The sequence below is a fragment of the Ranitomeya imitator genome, chromosome 5, assembly GCF_032444005.1.
Source record: "Ranitomeya imitator isolate aRanImi1 chromosome 5, aRanImi1.pri, whole genome shotgun sequence".
In the NCBI taxonomy this organism is placed as follows: domain Eukaryota; kingdom Metazoa; phylum Chordata; class Amphibia; order Anura; family Dendrobatidae; genus Ranitomeya; species Ranitomeya imitator.
The window spans coordinates 96,181,371-96,204,072 of record NC_091286.1 but is presented as its reverse complement, the minus strand read 5'-3'; the positions used below and the strand labels follow the sequence as shown (position 1 = coordinate 96,204,072).

At 41.6% G+C, this 22,702-nt stretch overlaps 1 protein-coding gene across 2 annotated transcripts in view; it reads left to right on the top strand.

Annotated features, from left to right (window-relative positions):
- Positions 1-22,702, top strand: part of SLC24A3 (solute carrier family 24 member 3) — a 515,596-nt gene that overhangs the window by 407,144 nt on the left and 85,750 nt on the right. For both annotated transcript variants that reach the window (XM_069768940.1, XM_069768939.1), the window contains 3 exons: positions 2,000-2,074; positions 19,783-19,808; positions 19,917-19,970. In XM_069768940.1, coding sequence (XP_069625041.1) covers positions 2,000-2,074; positions 19,783-19,808; positions 19,917-19,970 — 155 coding nt within the window. The remainder of the gene's footprint in view (positions 1-1,999; positions 2,075-19,782; positions 19,809-19,916; positions 19,971-22,702) is intronic.

Here is a 22,702-nt window from a genome sequence, read left to right as displayed (position 1 = left end):
TTTCTGCAAAGTTTCTGCATCTGTTTGCAGAAAAACGCAGCTGAAAATATGCACTTTTTATGTGTTTTTATGCATTTTTTATTCGTTTTTTTCAGACTTTTTCATGCATTTTTGTAAATCCATAGAGCTAAATAAAGATATATTATTAAAAAAAAGAATAGTGATGATATTTCCTTGTTCAACCTCTTCAGCCAGACACCCTCATTAATATTAAATAAAGACACACACACCTATGTAGGAGCATTAACATAATTAACCTACATATGCTGTAACAAAAAAGCAACTGTCAGAAATCTGCGTGAAATGCAATATCTGTTTATTTAAAAAAAAAATGTGTGGGCTGTTAATATTCTGGAAAGGAGCCAATAGCCAAAAGGTCCCAGGCTATTAATATCAGCTCACAGCTGTTTGCTTAGCCTTTACTGGCTAGTTTACAGGGGAACCCAAGAAAAAAATTGATATGGGGTTCCCCCTATAAAATCAAACCAACAAAGGCTAGGCAGACAGCTGTGGGCTGACATTAATAGCCTGGGAAGGGGTCATGGATACTGGCATCCCCCCAGGCTAAAAACATCAGCTCTCAGCTGCCCCAGAAATGGCACATCTTATAGATGTGCCAATTCTGGCACTTAGCCTCACACTACCCTCTTGCCCTGTAGCGGTGGCAAGTGGGGTTAATATTTGTGGGGTTGATGTCACCTTTCTATTGTCAGATGACATCAAGCCCACAAGTTAGTAATGTAGAGGCGTCTATAAGACACCTATCCATTACTAACACCATAATGATATTGTATAAAACACAGACACCCAGAATAAAGTCCTTTATTTGAAATAAACACACAGACTCCTTTATTGAATCTAAATTTACCATACTTACTGAACGCCTAATCCCCGATGCCCTTGTCTCCTGCAAACAATAAAAAAATAATAAACCAACATATAATACTATCCTGTCCGACATAGTCCACTTAACACCGAGTGTCCCATGGCGATCTCACATGTAGAACAGTCACATCGGGAGATGTGACTGCTCTACCTGGCTGCCGGTGATACACTGACAGGAAGTAATCGCTCCCGCAGTGTATCACGGAGCTGCCGTGAGAGTTCACCGGAGTTCATCAGCTGATCAGCTCACTCGGTATTAAATGGACTATGGTAGAAGGTGAGTATATGTTGGTTTATTATTTTTGAATGTTTGCAGGAGACACAGGCATCGGGGATTAGGCATTCGGTGAGTATGTATTTTGTATGTGAATATGTAAATGTTTTGATTTTTTTTTTTACTATTGAACACAGGTGCTGGATGATGAGACTATTCTCCCATGATCGGCTCATGCTGTCTCTGTTATATGTGACAAAAGACGTAGCCAGATGGGAGTAGTAGTCCCATCAGATGACGCCTGGGTACACACGTCGCATTGGTTCACACAGACAGACACAGAGACACACACAAACAGACACATGCACATATTCTCCGCCCACACACAGGAACACACGCACATATTCGCCGCCCACACACACAGACACACGCACATATTCTCCTCCCACACACTCTTCCATCATTTCCCTTTGACAATTCGCAGCATTTTTGGCAGAAAATCTGCAGCAAATATGCAAACCTTTTTACACCTGCATTTTTGCTGCAGATTTGACTGAGTAAGTTGAAGTAAGTGAGTCAAAAACGCTGCAGAAACGCAAAAAGAATTGACATGCTGCAGAAAATAAAATGCTGCAAATACAAATGGAAATTTATGGATCATGTGCACAACACTTCAGGATTGTCATTGAATTACCTTGCTTTAGTATTCCATAGTGTTTTGGGATCATTTACGCGTGTAAAAAAAACTGCAAAAATGCATCGTGTGCACATTACCTAGTAGCCACCAGCTGAATTTGGAGAACAGTTTTGGGGTGTCTTACAGGCTGAAACAGTGGATAACTGCACTATAAATAATGACCTACATTTACAAAGCTTCCAAACTTTCTTTTTTTTTTCCAGGTGGTTGTCCTCTCATCATGGTGTTTGCTACGAGATGCTTCCTACTACACCCTGTCTGTTATTGCACTAATTGTAGTAAGTACATTTATTTCTGGAAACGATAGCTCAATAATTATTCTCTTCTGACTCTGATCAATATTTAATGCACAGATTTACTGAGGGAAGTCTGTACCAGTAGAAATGTGCAAAAAGTGAAAAATAAATGATAGATGCATGCTTATATATAGATTTAAAGGGAACCTGTCACCTGAATTTGGCGGGACTGGTTTTGGGTCATATGGGCGGAGTTTTCAGGTGTTTGATTCACCCTTTCCTTACCCGCTGGCTGCATGCTGGCTGCAATATTGGATTGAAGTTCATTCTCTGTCCTCCATCGTACATGCCTGCACAAGGCAAGATTGCTTTGCGCAGGCGTGTACTATGGAGGACAGAGAATGAACTTCAATCCAATATTGCGGCCAGCATGCAGCCAGTGGGTAAGGAAAGGGTGAATCAAACACCTGAAAACTCCGCCCATATGACCCAAAACCAGTCCCGCCAAATTCAGGTGACAGAGTCCCTTTAAAAAAAGGGTCTAGCGACAGAGTGCTAATCATGATTCATGTAGACACATCCAAGGCCATACAGTAGCTGCTGCTCCTGTATTTGGATCTTGGGATGAAGAGGCCCAACAATGGTCACTTATATTTGCTACAGGGTTCCATGGATCTCTTTATAACCATCCTTCCCTGAGAAATGCATTAGTGAGGAATGGTCCTCCAAAGTGTGATGGGAAAGGTATGTTCTCCATAACAAAACTGAGCAACCTAATAAAGGTCTAATATGATGTTTGCAATGAGTCCCCCCTCTTTGGACACACATTGCAATTATTTGTCTAATATATTTTATTGTTTCATTGAAAACTTACTATAAAACAGAACGACATGAGCAGACATATACAAGTTTGCAGGAAAAATACTGTTTAATATGTTACATTTATTTACAATGTCTGGCGGATGGTCTTCTTGCTATGGGTGGTCTAACTAAATAGCTTACCTAGCAAGAAGAGCATCCGCCAGACATTGTAAATAAATGGAACGAGTAGTGGACAGCCCTCTGAATCCCCAATAAAATAATTCACCTCTGGTGCCGTTCCAGCAGTGTTGGCACTGGCTCTCCTGGGGATCTCGTGACGATTCCTGAGAGCAACCAAAGCTCTCATTTCCTCTGGATGTCAATTACATCCCTAGGTGAGGAGAGTGAAATCAGCATTGATTGACTGGAGGAATTACGTGGCATAACAGTCTCCTGGGAGAGCCAGTGAGACTGCATCGGAGGTGAATATATATGTTATTATGTTATTGGAAGGAAGCAGAGATTCAGAAGGGGTTGTCCAAGTAGTGGACAACCCCTTTAATGTTATCATGTCAGCTTGGAAATGGTGTGCAATGAATGGGGAACATGTTATAGAGCAGATAAGCAAATGAATTTTAGGTTTGTGGGAAAAGATTCAGCTTACAATGTATTTTACACAATTTACATTGAATTTAATTGAATTGAATAGAATTACATTGACTCTCACAGACCTACAGTCATGGCCGAAATTTTTGGCACCCTTGAAATTGTTCCAGAAAATCAAGTACCATATTTTGCCGACTATTAGATGCACCCAGCTATATATAAGATGCACCCCAAATATTGGGTTGAAAAACATTTTTTTAAATAAAATGGTGCATCTTATGGTCTGTTTTAATGGTTGCTACCGGGGTGGGTCGCTGGTGGCAGAGTGAGGTCACAGGAGGCAGGGTCGCTACCTCAGGAGGCCGACGGCTGCAGGAAGTCTCCCAAGATCTCAATCTGCACACGCACTGCTTCTGGCAACCATTTTCCCAAAGCCCACCATACCACAGGGAACTGAGTAGGAAAGGGAGCTCCGTTCACCGATGTCGACATTTAATGATTGCCCAGGCACCTCAGCAACACCCCACACCTACCACCAGCCTCCTGAAGCAGCGACCTCGCCTCCTGTGACCCCGCTCTACCGCCACCTACCCCTCCGGTAAGTTACATTCGTATTATAAAATGCACCCTAATTTTCCTCCCAAATTTGGAGGACAAAAAGTGTGTCTTATAATACGAAAAATACAGTATTTCTCAAAAAAAAACTTTGCAATTACAAAGTAATATATATATATATATGTATATATTACAAAGTATATATATAAAGAGAGAGAGAGAGAGTAGAAATTTTGGCACTCAAAAATATATTGCAGGAAAGTTTATTGAAAGAAAGAACAAAAAGATCCAATGGATTTCAAATAAATAAATCAACACCCATACTTTGCATCCCTGCAGATGCTCATTCATTCCCTGCTTCTATGAGCTCTTCTTATTACAGACTGCTTTAAAGTGCTTTAGACATCGTTCTCCTGCACCTTGTGACCCCGTTACTTATAGCTATATCTTCAAAAGGGCACAATGGGCTGAAACGTTGATTTATTTATCTGAAATCCATTGGGTCTTTTTGTTCTTTTTTTCAATAAACTTTTCTGCAAGATATTTTTGAGTAATGAAGTTTCTACTCTATATATGTTATATCTATTTACTTCTGAGCACCACACGCACAGTTGAGCACCCATTTTGTCCTACTATTACATGTTTTGTTATACACATATTTATTTCCTTTGTGAGTATTGGAACAACAGAAAAAAAGAGGAAATAAAAGGCAAAAGGCACACAAACCCCCAAAATGAGCGAACAAAATTGTTGGCACCTTCAACATAAAATTTGGTTGCACACCCTTTGGAATACTTAACTGCAATCAATCTTTTCCGAAAACCTTCATCAAGCTTACACCTCTCAACTGGAATTTTTGACCACTCTTCTTTTTCAAACTGCTCCAGGTCTCTCATATTTGAAGGCTGCCTTCTCCCAACGGCAATTTTAAGATCTCCCCACAGGTGTAAGATAGGATTGAGATCCAGACTTTTCTTGGCCACTTCAGAACTCTTCAGCACTTTGTCTCCATTAATTTCTGGGTGCTACCTTAAATCTGTTTCAGGTCATTGTCTTGCTGGAAGACCCATGATCTAGGATGCATACCCAGCTTTCTGACACTGGGTACTACATTGCAGTCAAAAATATGTTAGTAATCTTCAGATTTTATGATGTCTTGCACACAATCAAGGCACCCAGTGCCAGAGGCAGCAAAACAGTCCCAAAACATATTTGAACCTCTACCATATTTGACTGTAGGTACTGTGTTCTTTTCTTTGCAGGCCTCATTCTGTTTCCAGTAAGCACTAAAATGTACTTTACCTAAAAGCTATATTTTGGTCTAATCTGTTCACAAGACACTTTCCCACAAGGATGTCGGCTTATTCACGTACATTTTGGCAAACTGCAGTCTAGCTTGTTTATGTCTCCGTGTCAGCAGTAGAGTCCTCCTGGGTCTCCTGCCTTAGCGTTTCATTTTATTCAAATATCAATGGATAGTTTGTGCTGACACTGATGCACTTGGAGCCTGCAGGACAGCTTGAATTTCTTTGGAATTTTATTGAGGCTACTTACCCACCATCCTGACTATCCTGCATTGCAACCTTTCATCAATTTTTCTCTGCTGTCCACGTCCAAATAGATTAGCTAGAGTGACATGGGTTGTAACCTTCTTGATTATGTTGCGCACCAAGGATAAAGGAACATCAAGACCTCTGGAGATAGACATGTAACCTTAAGATTGTTGATATTTTTCAACAATTTTGGTTCTCAAGTCCTCAAACAGTTCTCTTCTCTTTCAGTTCTCCATGCTTAATGTGACACACACAGACACACAATGCAAAGATTGAGTCAACTTCTTCCCTTTTTATCTGGTTTCAGGTGTGATTTTCATACTACCCACACCTGTTACTTGCCACAGGTGAGTTTGAATGAGCATCACATGCTGGAAACAAAGTTGTTTACCTACAATTTTGGAAAGGCGCTAATAATTTATTCTGGCCCATTTTGGAAATTTTGTGTGAAATTATATCCAATTTGTCTTTTTTTCCTCTTTTTTTGTGTTTCAATGCACACAAAGAAAATAAACATGTGTATAACATAACATGTGTAATTGCAATATTTTCTGGTATGCTCAATGTGACTGGTTCCTTTTAAAATTGTAATTTTATTATACATTTATGAGAAAAAAAAGTTGTTAGACCCAGTGATCAAACTCAAAGAAAAGATAAAAGTAGCGGGGATTACACGTGAAAGATAATTTCACAGGATTACGTTTTATTGTATTTCTATATTACAGCTGCATTCAATGGTTACTTTTTGTAATTGTAAATGTCCAAATATCTCTTCATAAATAATTCATTTTTGCTATGGGCTTTCTTCTGAGCACCTGCGCTGGTTTTTGTTTCCATTTGAAGGTATTTATCTGCTGTCTCCAAAATTATTTATCAGCTGTTCTATATTTACAAAGGGATCTTAATTCATTTCTCTTGTGCTGCATGCAAATCTCCATGAATACTCATGGGCTCTGTTTATTGTCATTCCTGGACCGTAAGACAGGTATTGGCTAAAATGAGAGGGGATGAGTACTTTAAGAATGATGGCATATCCCTATGCCTTGATATTTTACCTCCACCATTCCCCAAAAAATATCTTCCAAAATTTTCGCAGACACAGTGCCGCTCTCATTCATACATTACGTCTGGTATCACATCTCTGGATCATTTCCTTATTGGGACATCCCAAAAATGATTCATGAATTTTGAAAATAATTATAACCCTTCAAAGTACACAGGGCATCGGGGAAAGTATACTGATTATATATTATATCTGCTTGGAAGGTTATAATTTGTGTGAACAAGACCTAACAATAATTTAGACAAGAAATAAAATGGTTCTCAAGGGCCTGTACCTCTGATACTAGGGGTGTTACTTCCAGGACTGTCACCAATCAACATAATGAATGGGCTGTGGTGTTTCTAAAAGTCATGTGCCCTCATTATGACATATGAATGACATCTTGTAGAGTGACTATGTGCAGTTCCAGTGACAGTGAGAGTAAAAGGTCCTTCATTGTGTAGATTGGTGGGGTCTTGGAAGTCGGAGAATAAGCCATTAGGAAATATTGTATGACATCCATGGGAAGCAAAATATTCTTAGATATCTGAATAATCTTATAGATTTCCAAGCTATCAGCAAATCTTATTAATAGGGTTATTTGATTGTTAATTATGCAAAGAAGCAGTTTTGAGCCAGAGCTACACTTACATTAGCAAACATGCTTCGAGCATCATCAGCTTCACTCTGCTTTAAAGGCTGTTGTCCACTACTCGGGCAACCACTTCTATATCTGAATGTTTGACCTCATTCAAACAAAAACTCTTATACTCACCTCCCTTTCTGGCGTCGTTCCAATGGTGTAGGAACTCTCGTTCCCAAGGCTCACATCATAATGTTATGTCGCATGAGCCTGGCGCCCAGTTGGCATCGGCTTCACTGTCTTCACCTTCGGATTTATACGTTCTAAGGTGCGGACAGTGAATCCGGTGATGATTAAGCACAGGGCTCATGTGATGTAACAACCTCACGTGAGCCCCGGGAATGCGAGTACCGACACTGCTGGAACGGCACAGGCACAGAAGGTGAGTATAAGTGTTTTTCAGATTGAGAAGGGATTGTCCTTTTAGTGGACATACCTTTTTAGCCTATTATATTTAGTTTGAACATTATTGGAGTGGAGGTCCAGCATTCCTGGGAAGACATTAAAAACGAATCGCGCTTTGGTGTTCTGGTCCCATTCCTTCCAGGTCTTTACAGGTTATTATTGCTTCTTCACATATTGTTATGTGCCATATTTATATTACGTTGTCACTATAGGACATTGCTATCATGTATACTTACCTTTATCCCCATTGTAGATGGACTTTGGTCTGCTAGTTCCTCTGTTGATACGTATATTCTTAACTTCAGTGCATAGTACATTTATTTACCTGGTTCCTGTGCAGAAGGGATATCTGTGGCCTATTCTCCCTTCATGATTTCAATCTATCTGAGCATGAATGTCTTTTTGTATAATTAATAAAGGCTGTCATTTTATCTTTGCCTGGGCTTTTTTGCTTCTATTTTCATTTGGATGTTCTGATCATTGGAAGTGCCACCCATTTTTGGTTGTACATAGATTTTCATTTTTTTAGAGGACTAGTAAACCTGCAGCCATGAAGCCCTACATATTCATGAAGTCTATATAACCACACCCCCACTATGGATTGGTAGCTTCATGCCTATGCACAGTGCACACAGAAAACTACCAACCAATCAGTGGCGTGAGAGGGGTTATACAGAGCTCAGCATTCAGAGATCTGCTAGATCTGCAGTTAAAATAGGAATTTTATCAAAAGTGCAGAAAGCAACCTAGTAAGTTATATTCTGGTAGAATTGGGGTCTTTACCTCTACATCATGCTACTATAAGATGGGGTAGCAAAAACCTGTTAACAGATTTCCTTTACGTTGGATAAGTTTTCAGCCCCATAGGTAGAGCAGATATTGGAATTATTGATGAGTTTGTGGTACAATTTCCCGTAAATGTATGTTCACAATGAAAGGGTACACTGCAAATATGTATGACCATTATGGCCTAAATAAAATTTTCCCTTATATCAGCAAGCACTGGCCTCAAACAAGCCAAGTCAGTGGTGTACACATGTTCACCCTAATGATGAACTGACTGTAGCCCATCCTGTGTCATCAGAACATTTTCTGCCATCTTAACTTGCCTAGCTGATTGAAACTTAAGTGCAGTTGGCATTACCATAATTAACATAATCTCGGGCTCATTATACAGTCAGTCCAACAGCTGCATGAAAACGCGGCATATTTTCTTTTTTAGTCTGTCTGCTAGATAAGGAAAATGTTGACTGCAAAATATTCTTATCGAGCAGTTGCAGCTGAAATGATTTGGCAAGCGACCAATAAGTTTCTATGAACGGGATTTGGAGGAGATTCTGAATGAATGATACATAATGGCTGTGCATTACATATGGGAAATGATGTGGAGATAATTGATTGTAAACAATACAGATACATAATTGAGTCAAATCCTTTTGTTACAGATGAGGGAAGGACAGCGGCTTTTAGCTCGCCTCCAATTTCTCTCTGTAATAGTGGATTATATATATTATTCTGCGTTCCTCAATGTGACACCTCCTGTGATGTACCATCTTTCCCCTCATTTGAGAATGCGAACACCATTCATATTGCATCTTTTATATCATCAGTCATACACATTGACCTGAATTATCTAATACACAAAGAGACGAAAGCATCACCAGATGAGTCAAGTGTTTGTATTCCCTTGTCTGCACTCGCTTTGGTCTAACATGGACCTTCTCCAAACCACACGAAAGAATTCAAAGAAAAGGCTACAAAACTGTAGTAATCACGAATCCCATTTATAGCATGGGAAATAATGAAAATGAATTATAAACATGAATGCATCAACGTGAAAAATGATTTACTGGAATAAACAGATCAATGGGTAAAGTACCCCAAAAAACATGAAAAAATATACCCCAAAAAAATTTTAAGGAGATATTCTAGAGACTTAAGTACCCAGATATTGGTGACTTTTTTCTAGAGTCATGACTCTTTCATACCTCCATGGAAGTAGCCGCAAAGGACTTGTATTTTTTTGGAGGATGGGGGGACAGCAATTTGACAATTTTGTTATTGTTTTTTGGGGGTTTGTTTTAAAAGTACTCAAGGTGGGGTATTAGTGAAATTATAACTTTGATGATCAATTAATTTATGACTTTACTAAATAGATAGATATAAATATATATATATATATATTTATATATATATATATATATATATATATATATATATATATACTAGCCCTTTCCTGTATTAATGTCCCCCCTTCCTGTAATAATGGCTCTCTACCCCATCTTGTAACAATGGCCTCCTTTCTGTAATAATGTTGCTCATACTGCAATAACGCCCCCCATAGTTTAATAATTGCCCCTTCCTGTATTAATGGTCTGCATCTTATAGTAATGGTTGACTTGTTTCCCCCCATCTTGTAGTAATGTCTCCCATCCTGGCTGCATGCTGGAGACCCCTGACTTCACAATAGCATTTTAGTACTGCAGGATGTATTGAAATTAAGGATCTCCTATCATATTTTCATAGTAGTGCAAAGATAACGGAAATTGAGGTCTTCAGCAGGGTCCCGACTGCCATGGTGACCAACTGGCTCCCCATGACCTCATTGTGATGGGGGTACAGGTGCCCAAACAAATGCCCATGCTGATCAAAACAATTCCTCTGTTAAAAACTGACATTTATGAGATTAAACAGCAGCAATCGGAGCAAGCTCTGCTCGCTGCTGTTAGAGGCAGGTGCAAGCTGTATAAGGCCAGTTCCGGAGTCTGCCATACTATTGGTGCAACCTGTGCAACTGCATAGGGGCCAATAGTTTAGGGGGCCCACTGTCATCTTATAAGCAGTCTTACTCTATCAATTAGATTACACGTAAGAACTTGAGCTAATAAATTTCATAGCTCACAATTACCGGTGATGTAATCTGAACACAGAATGCAGATTTCAGTGATGCCTCTTATCAAGCTCTGTGGTTTTGTTTACGTGCAATGATTGATTTAGCACCAGAAGCTTAGCATTGCTGGCCTAGAGCAGCTTGTGCCTGGTAGTCCGACACACCCTTTTCTGTGATAAGCACCCCACTGTCTATAATAATAATAATGTTTATTTATATAGCACCAACATATTCCACAGCGCTTTACAATTCAACAGTTCATATACAAGTCATGAGTAACAACATTCAAAGTAATACAATAATTACAGCACAATAATGATGACCCTGCCCGTAAGAGCTTACAATCTACAATGAGGTGGGGGAGACATAAAGTACAGGGACTTATTTACAATGATGGTCCAACCATATTGAGGGAAAAGGAATGGATAAAGGCTGCATGAAGTAGTCACCAGCCAGTTATTGTGGTGATGTTGGATGCCGTGGAGTTTGATGGAGGGTTTTTCTCAGATAGATAGTGAATGGGCTACACGCACACATAAAAGGACTTTGATTAAAGAATGTCATAGGCCACTCTGAACAGATGTGTTTTGAGGGAGCGCCTAAAGCTGTGTAAATTGGGGATAGTCCCAATTTCTTGGGCTAGAGCATTCCAGAGGATTGGCGCAACGCGGGAGAAGTCTTGGAGCCGGGAATGGGAGGTACGGATTAGTGCAGATGTTAGTCGAAAGTTGTTTGCAGAGCGTAACAAGCGGGTAGGCTTGAAATGAGGGAGGAGATGTAGGGGGGTGATACACTATGGAGAGCTTTGTGGGTGAGGACAAGCAGTTGAATTGGATTCTATAATGAATGGGCAGCCTGTGCAGTGACTCGCACAGAGCGGATGCATCCGAGTACCGATTAGCCAGGTAGACGACCCTGGCTGCTGCATTAAGGATGGACTGGAGAGGGGAAAGTCGAGTGGGGGTGAGGCCATTTAATAGAGCATTACAGTAATCCAGGCGAGAGTGGATCAGGGTAACAGTGATTGGTTTTGTAGTTTCCATGGTGAGAAAGGGGCTGATTCTAGAGATGTTCTTTAGGTGTAAGCAACAAGAGTGGGCAAGACATTGTATATGGGATGTGAAGGAGAGATCGGAGTCAAACATAACACCCAGACCGCGTGCCTGCTCCCGGGGCGTTATTATGATGCCACCCACGGAGAGGGAGATGTCAGCTTTAGGGAGGTTAGTAGATGGCGGGAGCAAAAAAAAGTTAAGTTTTGGAAAGGTTGAGTTTCAGATAGAGAGCGGTCATGATGTTGCAGAGAGACTGCGGACAGACAGTCATTGGCGTTCTGTAGTTCAGCGGGGGTAAGGTCAGGGGATGACATGTATAGTTGTGTGTCATCAGCATAAAGATGGTACTGAAAGCCAAATCTGCTGATAGTCCGTCCAATTGGGGCCATGTAGAGAGAGAAGAGAAGGGAGCCAAGGACTGAGCCCTGAGGGACCACAACAGTGAGAGGAAGAGGAGACGAAGTGGAGCCAGCGAACGATACACTGAAGGAGCAATCAAAAAGATAGGAAAAGAACCAGGAGAGCACTGTCCTTAATTCCTATTGATTGATTGGATCATAGAGAGTAGGAGACGGTGGTCAACAGAGTCGAAAGCTGCAGAAAGGTCAAGACGAATGAGCAGAGAGTGGTCACTATTATGTTTTGCTGTCAGAAGGTCATTTGTTACTTTGATGAGCGCAATTTCTGTTGAGTGGAGAGGTAACGGGTAAGGCGGGAGTAGTCTAGGCGCTCCAGGAGTTTAGAGATGAAGGGGAGGTTGGAGACTGGTCTGTATCTATTTGTGCAGGATAGATCGAGAGAAGGTTTTTTTAATAATGGAGTAATGTTTGAGTGTTTGAAGGAGGAGGGGAAAATGCCCAAGGAGAGGGAGAGATTAAAGATTGTAGTTAGGTGAGTAGTGACGACTGGAGAGAGAGACTGGAGGTGATGTGAGGGAATGGGGTCGGTAGTGCATGTAGTCGGACGAGAAGAAGAGAGGAGCCTGGAGACTTCTTCTTCTGTGATTAGATCAAATACTTTGGGTTATTTTAGTTTGGAAAAATAAAGGCTAAGGGGTGATCTTATTGCAATGTATAAATTCATGAGGGGACAGTATAAAGACCTTTATAATGATCTTTTACTTGTAGACCTGAGATGGGGGCAAGGGGGCATCCTCTACGTCTGGAGGAAAGAAGATTTAATCATAATAACAGACTGTAAGAGCAGTGAGACTATGGAACTCTCTGCCGTATGATGTTGTAATGAGTGATTCATTACTAAATTTTAAGAGGGGACTGGATACCTTTCTTGAAGAGTATAATGTTAGAGGTAATATACACTAGATTCCTTGATAAGGCGGTGATCCAGTTTGATTGCCGTATGTGGAGTCGGGAAGGAATTTTTTCCCCAATATGGAGCTTACTGTCACATGGTTTTTTTTTTACTTCCTCTGGATCAACATGTTAGGGCATGCTAGGTTCGGATATGGGCTGAACTAGATGGACTTAAAGTCTTCCTTCAACCTTAAAATCTATGTTACTATGTTAATAAATGTGGAGAGTGAGCCAGAGGAGATGTGGGGAGGGATGGGAGTCACAGGACTTGGTGGCTGGGAGCGGATTTTCTGACGGATATTCTCTATTTTCCCTATAAAGTGGGAGGCCAGGTCATCAGCACAAATATCTGTGATAGGGGGCTGTGCTTTCGGACTGTAAAAGGTGTCAAAACGTTTTTTTGGGTTGTTAGATAGTGAGGAGATCAGGGTGGTGTAGTAGGTCTTTTTGGCTAGATGAAGGCAAAAGTTAGGCTTCTTTCACACTTCCGTTGGCAGGCGGCCGCTAGACGGTTCCGTCGAAAAACTGGATCCGTTGCATCTGTTTTATCCATTTTTCCCATCCGATTCATCCGTTTTTTTTTGACAGATCCGTTTTCCATACCTCCAAATGGGAGTCTCCCAAATGTAATTGGCTATTGGAAAATAATGGAAACCTATATATTGAGTGTTTTAACACTCCATCTTTGAGAGGGTTTAGAGCAAGTGGCAGAAATGGAAGGCGTTATAGCAAATATTGTGACCATCTATGCATCTATCCATCAGGCAGGTTGCTGGCAGGCTTCTTGCTTGAAGGATTCTTGCTGGCACACTGAGGAATGAAGCCACATCGCAGGTTTATATAGATTTGGGGCTGTCTGGCCAATTGGCTACTAAATACTGATTTGGAGCATGCTCAGTGTAAAAAAATGGATTCCAGCGCTGGAATCAGTCATGCGACGTACGACGGATCCTGCGTCCATAGGCTTCCATTCTAGCCAACGACGTATGCCGCAGGATCCGTTGTGGCACGTTCTCCCGACGCAGACAAAAAATGTTTCATTGTATGTTTTTTCCAGATGACGTGTCGCCAAATTCTGACGGATCCAGTGCACGACGGACGAAACGCGTGGCCATGTGTCGCAATACGTCACTAACACAAGTCTATGAGAAAAAAACGCATCCTGCCGGCAAATTCGCAGGATACTTTTTTTCACAAAACGATGCATTATGATGGGGAATGAAAGACGAAAGTGTGAAAGAAGCCTTATAGGTCCATAACATATATTTGTAGTGGATGCAGTCTTCTGGTGTGTGAGTTTTCCTCCATAAGCGTTCGGCACTCCTAGAGCATCGCAAGAGAAATAGAGTTTACGATGTGAGCCAGGGATGTTTTACTCTGTGTTTGGAAGTTCTGAGGGTGAGGGATGCTACTTGGTCAAAGGTGCTTCTGAGAGTGTCATTGTAGTGGTGTACATCCAGATCAGGACAGGAAAAATAGGATATTTGGGACAGTGATGAGTTTAGGGTGTCTGTAAGTGAATGAGGGTAACTATCCAGTGCCCCATCCTGGTATATATTTGTCTCCCGTATTGCCATTGTTCTGTAATGTATAGAAGAAAATAAACCATTATACTCATCAGGGGCTTACATGGAAGTCATGGGGATCCATATAAGAAGTATAATACACTCCCCATACACCAGTACAGTATAATGCTCCCCATTAGGCAGCCAGTACTGTATAATGCACCCCCATTAGGCAGCATGTATAGTATAATGCACCCCCATTAGGCAGCCAGTACTGTATAATGCACCCCCATTAGGCAGCCTGTATAGTATAATGCACCCCCATTAGGCAGCATGTATAGTATAATGCACCCCCATTAGGCAGCCAGTACTGTATAATGCACCCCCATTAGGCAGCCTGTATAGTATAATGCACCCCCATTAGGCAGTCTGAATAGTATAATGCACCCCCATTAGGCAGCCTGTATAGTATAATGCACCCCCATTAGGCAGCCTGTATAGTATTATGCACCCCCATTAGGCAGCCAGTACAGTATAATACACCCCATTAGGCAGTCGGTATAGTATTATGCACCCCCATTAGGCAGCCAGTACAGTATAATGCACCCCATTAGGCAGCCTGTATAGTATAATGCACCCCCATTAGGCAGTCTGTATAGTATTATGCACCCCCATTAGGCAGCCAGTACAGTATAATGCACCCCATTAGGCAGTCTGTATAGTATTATGCACCCCCATTAGGCAGCCAGTACAGTATAATGCACCCCTTTTTTACATCTGCAGGTTTCCTGCGGATGTGCCTGACTCAATGGAAGTCAATGGGTGCAGAAACGCTGCAGATCCGCAAAAAGAATTGACATGCTGCGGGGGAAAAAAAAGCAGCGATTTAGCTTGTTTTTTTCCACAGCATGTGCACAACAAATATCAATTTCACATAGACTAACATTGGCTGTGCACTACACTACGGATTTGATGCAATTCTGCGAATCCAAACAACGCCTCGGAAAAATATAAAAATCTGCAACATGTGCGCATAGCCTAATACTTCACGTTACAGTGGCAGTGACTTAAGCAACCAATCAGCTCACAGCTCTCATAGAACTAAAGAAAAACTGACTTTAAAAGTAGTACTATGATTGGCTGCATAGTCCCATAAAGAGCCCTGTAGTATTTTGACCCACGCTGCCCTATGTAGAAATCGGTGGTTCTTGTCTACGTTCCTGCTGGGACTTGCAGTTGTGGATATGTATATTAATTTCGTTCGCCCTGCCGCCACTTGTATACACTGTGCCACATTCACTCACAAGTCGACGAGAGTCTATTACCTCCAAGCAGCCAGTCCCGCAGACCACTTAGTCAGGAGCAGGGAATGACTGAAAGCGATGAGGAAGCTTCCCACCACTACTCATCTACAATGTCTGCGCACAGCTCCCGGCGCCGATTGGTTGCTAATAACAGGAGAACAGGTGCAGATTTGAGGCCTGAGGGACCCTTCGGCAGCAGGAGGAGGAGGATGCAGCAAGGGCTTGCAGCTTTTTAGGCTTAGAAACCACAAGCTGCAGCACTCAGCCACTAACACTCACACCTTCGGTGCTGCTGAAGGACCTGTGAACACGCCTCTCTCCAGTCACAAGGTTGGATCACGTGACCGCATTCAATCCATCTTCCCCATGTAACTGGAGGACCTGCGGTGACGCCTCTCTGCTGCTGGTCACAATGGTTGGGTCCTTCTCCTTCACTATTGCTAGACGGGTGGACGGACGGGCCCCTAAGCAGTCCGGGCCCCATCGTAGCTGCGACCGCTGTAACCGCTATAGTTACGCCCCTGGTGTTACCGGCTTTGTGTGTCTCAGAGGTTGAGAGGTGTGAAAGGCCTAGAGAAGTGGGTAGTGATAGAAGCTGGGATGCAGATGGGGAAGTGGGATTATTAATGGGGATGTTGAAGTCTCCCAGGATAAGGGTTGGTAATTCTGAGGACATGAAGTGCGGCAGCCAGGCAGATAAATGGTCCAGGAAATAGGTGGGTGAGCCTGGGGGATGGTATGTGACTGCTACTCTGAGGGAAAGGGGATGGACTGTGTACATGTAGAGCCTGGTGTGGGTGGGGTTAGCTATTTCAGCTCTGCTTCTTGCTAAATCTTGAAATTCTATGTCAGAACTGCTGCACCCAGTAAATTGAGTGACACCTTGTTGGATTTAGGGTCTCGTTGTCTACATCATGCTGCCCTCAGATGAGGTAGTAAGAACCTGCTGACAGATTCCCTTTAAAGATAAATAATTTGGTGCATTATGATCAGCTATGTGATAGGGGTCCATATACTGCTCTTGTATGTGGGCTCGTTGCTAACTGTGACCACTCCTGTGTACCTCCTGTGTCAAGGAATGGATTAGACGATATGTAGTGAGCTCCTAATCCCCCCAGTGGTGACAGATGGCAGATAGATTATTATGTTTTAACTTTAAATCTATGCAAGTATGTATCAGAAATAATGGAGCTCCAACCAATGCCAAGATTTATGTATGGTAATATCACAGAATTTCATATAAAGATGGAAAACATGCTTGGCCATTCTGAATTTCCATGTACAGTATGTAGGTTAGATCACTGTTACCCAAAGCTTCCCAGAATGCCAATATATAAATGAGTTCCAATTTTTCTAAAATATAAACTTTCTATGGGATCGGGCATATGTAGGACATCTCCTATATTACTAGTATAAAACAAATGCATCCTTTTTACATTTCGTAGAGTAAATCGGCCGCGATTCCAGTGACGTGTCACTTAGTTTACTGGGTGCAGCCGTTCTGACTCAATCCGAGTTTTTAGATTTAGCAATGCAGCAGAGCTGAAAAAAGCTAACCCTGCCCACACCAGGCTCTGTATGTACATAGTCTATAGACAGTGAGCTGCTTATCACAAGAGGGGGCGTGGTCAGACTTGCAAGGATGTGACCAGCTAATCACAGCAATAATAATGAAAAGGTAATTAAAGCTTCAGTCTAAGTAAAGAACACCACACAGCCGGACATGTGACACGCGTCATTGAATTCAGTGTTTTAACCCCTACCTCATGCTGTCCTCAGTTTACATAGCAAAACCCTGCTGACAGATTCCCTTTAAGTGAGAACATATGTCCATACATTTTCCTTTTTCCGTTCGACAGTAAACTGAGAACAGATGCTGTATTGCACACAAGTATAGGTTATTGCCGCTCACAAGCCTAAGGCATGATTTGTGCGGAATAAACGTAGCTTTATTGCCCCTTCAGGGTGTTAAATCGTGTCCAGAGCCCACATTCAGCCGTCATTTCAAACACATTTCGTCTGACTTCAGTTTCTTATAAATCTTCCTTTAAATGAACAGTTTAGATAACCTATACTGGCGCATTTCGGCCATAAATTATTTGTGTCTAGAGCTAATAGGTATTTACATTTGGGATCTCTTTACAAGCTGATGCATCTAGAGTTCATGAAAGTTGTCCCATGTGACAGGCTCATCTGTTATACATTTTCCAACAGTTATGATAGAAATTAATTCATTTAAAAATACGTATGGGGCGTCCTGCCCCCAAAAAGGTCTTTAAAGAGTGATCCTGATTTATGGCAATACATTAATAACATCATTTTGCTCTTTCTTGACATAGTAGGGAAAGTACATTTGCACTTCTCATACTATAATAACCAACCAGGAATGAGCGCGAACATGGGGTGAGCAGTGCATCAATAAATAGTGGAAACGTGCCACCTAGTGGTCATAGGGATATTTTCATATATTCAGCAAAAATATTCACATCCTCCCTAGATTAGAACATCATAACATAAATAAGGGGATTTTTTCGAAGCTGGCAAACTAAAAGTGAAATCTAGCACAAATGAAAGAAAAGGAAGAAGGAAAACCTTTTCTTTTTTTAGTACACCAGCATGGATGGAAAATACAATGTTGGTGTCCAACTCTAAATGATTCATAAAACTTCCCATGTAACCCCTTCTGTTATTATATTCGGGGATAGTGAAAGCAGCAGTCCCTATACTAGGCACCATTTTCAGTGCCATGTAGGGAAATGTTATTATTCTGCCCTTTATCATCAGAACTTTTAGCTGACGTGTTTTATGCCGCCTGCCATCATAGTGATTGTCCTTCCTAAAGTCCGACTGAGTGTATGAAGGATGTGGAAACAGATGAAAGAAAGGACGAGATTCTATGGAAAATGTAAGAACAGAAACAGAGAGCAGTTTGATTAGTGAGATGACGTGATAGGACAATCTAAAGAGATGTATTTTTAGGGAACACTGGGAATTAATGGGATTGTCTGGGGTAGTGCATTCCAGAGAACTGGTGCAGCACGAGAAAAGTCTTGACAGGGCAGGAGTGGGAGGTTTGTATTATGGAGGACGAGCAGAATGGAGAACATGGGTAAGGAAAGAGATGTAAGAAGGTGCAAAACTCTGGAGAGTTTTGTGGATGAGCTTGATAAGTTTATGTTGTATTCTGTTGCGGATGAGCAACCAGTGCAAAGATCGGCACGCAAATCAATGTAACCTGAAAAACATATTTCAGTTATCTAAAAGTCATATCCATACACAAAGTCAATGTTAGATGGCATATATAAAAAGAAATATCAAAATGGGCCCCCATAATGGTTTCTGCTAGAGATCTGGTGTTTGTTTCTTCCTTTACCACCTTTCCGTGGGCTACAAGGCAGTATCTGGAGACAAAGGTCCTCTACAGACTCTACTTAGAAAACAGAGGGAAATACGGGGTACAGGAATAGTCAGCTCACCAAACTTTGATTAGCAGTCTTCATCTGTTAGGCAGCACACGGAGCCGTCCTAATCTCAGACGTGGCGATAAATAGCAGAAAAAAAGAGAATATCCTCCAGCGGTAGCCAAAAAGATAAAAAAAATAGAGTTTATTAATCACATTGAAAACTGTAATTTTTTATATGATTAATAAACTATATTTTTTATCTTTTTGGCTACCGCTGGAGGATATTCTCTTTTTCTCTACAGACTCTATCTACTTAGTAGCAGGGGTTGAGACCAACCAGGGCTGGGTCTCTTTTCTCCCAGGGCCTTATGTAAGATGGTAGTTTCATCAACCTGAAGAAGCTCCAAACATATGGAAGTTTATCACTTAGGTAAGAAGGCTTTTCCATTGATTTCTATATGTGAAGAACAATAAGTTACAACCTGGATATATGGAACTGAATGGCACCAGAGGTGCTGTAACCTCCAGATACAAAAGCTCAAAGAGATCAAGCTCTCGAACAGGTCACTATAATAACTTACTACAGATTACACAGCGGGAGCATAAAGAAATCTCCGAGAAAAATGCAAAACATCGTTATTGCTTGCACTGATTAAATTCTCTTTTTTTCACAGTTTATATATGATGAAAAAGTATCCTGGTAAGTAAAGCACAACAGATGTATTGTTATGTAATACACTTTGTTACATAATTATTATTCTGCCTTTTCCAACAGCAAACTGCAATGTCTCATTATTTCTCTTTATAGGTGGGAGTCCGTCATTCTGGTCACCATGTATGCCATTTACATTCTTATAATGAAGTAAGTTAGTTAAATGTCGAAGGAGCGTTCTAATCCTCTGTCTTCAGGAGCACAGCGCTCCTCTGCCTCCCGGCTTGATGCTTTGCCAAGGGCAGTCCACTCCTGGAGGGTGACAGTTTGAAGCAGAGGCATGGTTGTTCTGCTGGTCTGAACTGAGCCCTCTCCAGGACTACTAGCAAAAGCAGCTTTGCCTCTGGTGCACAGAAAAAACGTTGGGGGCCTGAGGTTGGTCGCTTTCAATGATTAAACCAGCTTCAGAGTGTCTTTTTAAGGCGAGCCCTCTCAGACTCCAAACGTGGCCGGTAATCTATATGAGGAGCTATAAATTATGGAAGTAAAAATCCCTCTTCTCTTGATAATAGAAAGGATTTTCAATAAGAGATCAATTACAAAGTTGCTTTGCTGTTCTATCCATCTAAAAAGACAACCCCTTTAATATGTGCTCAGTTGTCTTGCTCATTAAACAAAAGTGGCAGCAAAAATTGTGGGCATCACGCACTGAAAAAATAGTGTGTGTATATATATATATATATATATATATATATATATCTACTATATAATTGTCTAAGGGTCACTTCCGTCTTTCTGTCTGCCTGTCTGTCTGTCTTTCTGTCTGTCACGGATATTCATTGGTCGCGGCCTCTGTCTGTCATGGAAATCCAAGTCGCTGATTGGTCGTGGAAAAACGCCCAAGACCAATCAGCGACCAATGAATATATTCCTGCATAGGCAGCATCAATAGTAAAAAGATCTAATGTTAAAAATAATTAAAAAAAATAAAAAATCATCATATACTCACCTTCCAGCGCCTTTCCCGCTCCTCGCGACACTCCGGTGACCGGTCCATGCATTCCGATCTCGCGAGACCGCTACGTCATCATCTCGCGAGACCACAATGCACTCTTCAGACTGGAGCGCGCGAGGAGCATCGGTAACCGCTTCCTGGATCCAAGGGCCAACGGAAGGTGAGTATATAACTATTTTTTATTTTAATTCTTTTTTTTAACAGGGATATGATGCCCACATTGCTATATACTACGTGGGCTGTGCAATATACTACGAGGGCTGGGCAATATTCTACGCGGGCTGTGCAATATACTACGCGCGCTGGGCAATATACTACGCGGGCTGTGCAATATACTACGCGGGCTGTGCAATATACTACGCGGGCTGTGCAATATACTACGCGGGCTGGGCAACATACTACACGGGCTGGGCAATATACTACACGCACTGGGCAATATACTACGTGGGCTGGGCAATATACTATGCGGGCTGGGCAATATACTACGTGGGCTGGGCAATATACTACGTGGGCTGGGCAATATACTATGCGGGCTGGGCAATATACTACGTGGGCTGTGCAATATACTTCGCGGGCTCTGCAATATACTATGCTGGCTGTGCAATATACTACGTGACTGGGCAATATACTACGTGCCTGGGCAATATACTACGTCACTGGGCAATATACTATGTGGCTGGGAAATATACTACATGACTGGGCAATATACTACGTGGCTGGGCAATATACTACATGGCTGGGCAATATACTACGTGGCTGGGTAATATACTACGTGACTGGGCAATATACTACGTGGCTGGGCAATATACTATGTGGCTGGACAATATACTACGTGACTGGGCAATATAGTACGTGACTGGGCAATATACTACGTGGTTGGGCAATATACTATGCGGGCTGGGCAATATACTACGCGGGCTGGGCAATATACTACGCGGGCTGGGCAATATACTACGTGGGCTGGGCAATATACTACGTGGGCTGGGCAATATACTATGCGGGCTGGGCAATATACTATGCGGGCTGGGCAATATACTACGCAGGCTGGGCAATATACTACGCGGGCTGGGCAATATACTACACGCGCTGGGCAATATACTCCGCGGGCTGTGCAATATACTACATGGGCTGTGCAATATACTACGCGGGCTGTGCAATATACTACGCGGGTTGTGCAATATACTACGCGGGCTGTGCAATATACATCGCGGGCTCTGCAATATACTATGCGGGCTGTGCAATATACTACGTGACTGGGCAATATACTACGTGGCTGGGCAATATACTATGTCACTGGGCAATATACTATGTGGCTGGGAAATATACTACATGACTGGGCAATATACTACGTGGCTGGGCAATATACTACATGGCTGGGCAATATACTACGTGGCTGGGCAATATAGTATATACTACGTGGCTGGGCAATATAGTACGTGACTGGGCAATATACTACGTGGTTGGGCAATATACTACGTGGCTGGGCAATATACTACGTGGACATGCATATTCTAGAATACCCGATGCGTTAGAATCGGGCCACCATCTAGTATATATATATATATATATATATATATATATATATATATATATATATATAGTATATATTTATATATAGTGAAATAGGTATTGAACACATCACCATATATTTCTAAACGTTCTCTTGACAAGAAATTCTCAACAAATGTCAGGAAGAACCTATCCAATTCACACAGCCAAAGAGATCAAACCGGAGATGTCCTTAAATGACATTATATTTAATAATGAGAAATTACACAGGGAAAAAGTATTGAGCACGTTAAGCAAGAGAGGTGCAAAGCCATAGAAATCATGGCATCAGCTGAAATCTATCAGAAATTATGATGATGAAAGGAGGGTGGATATTTTATCAAGACAATGATCCCAAACAGCCAAATAAACCCTTACT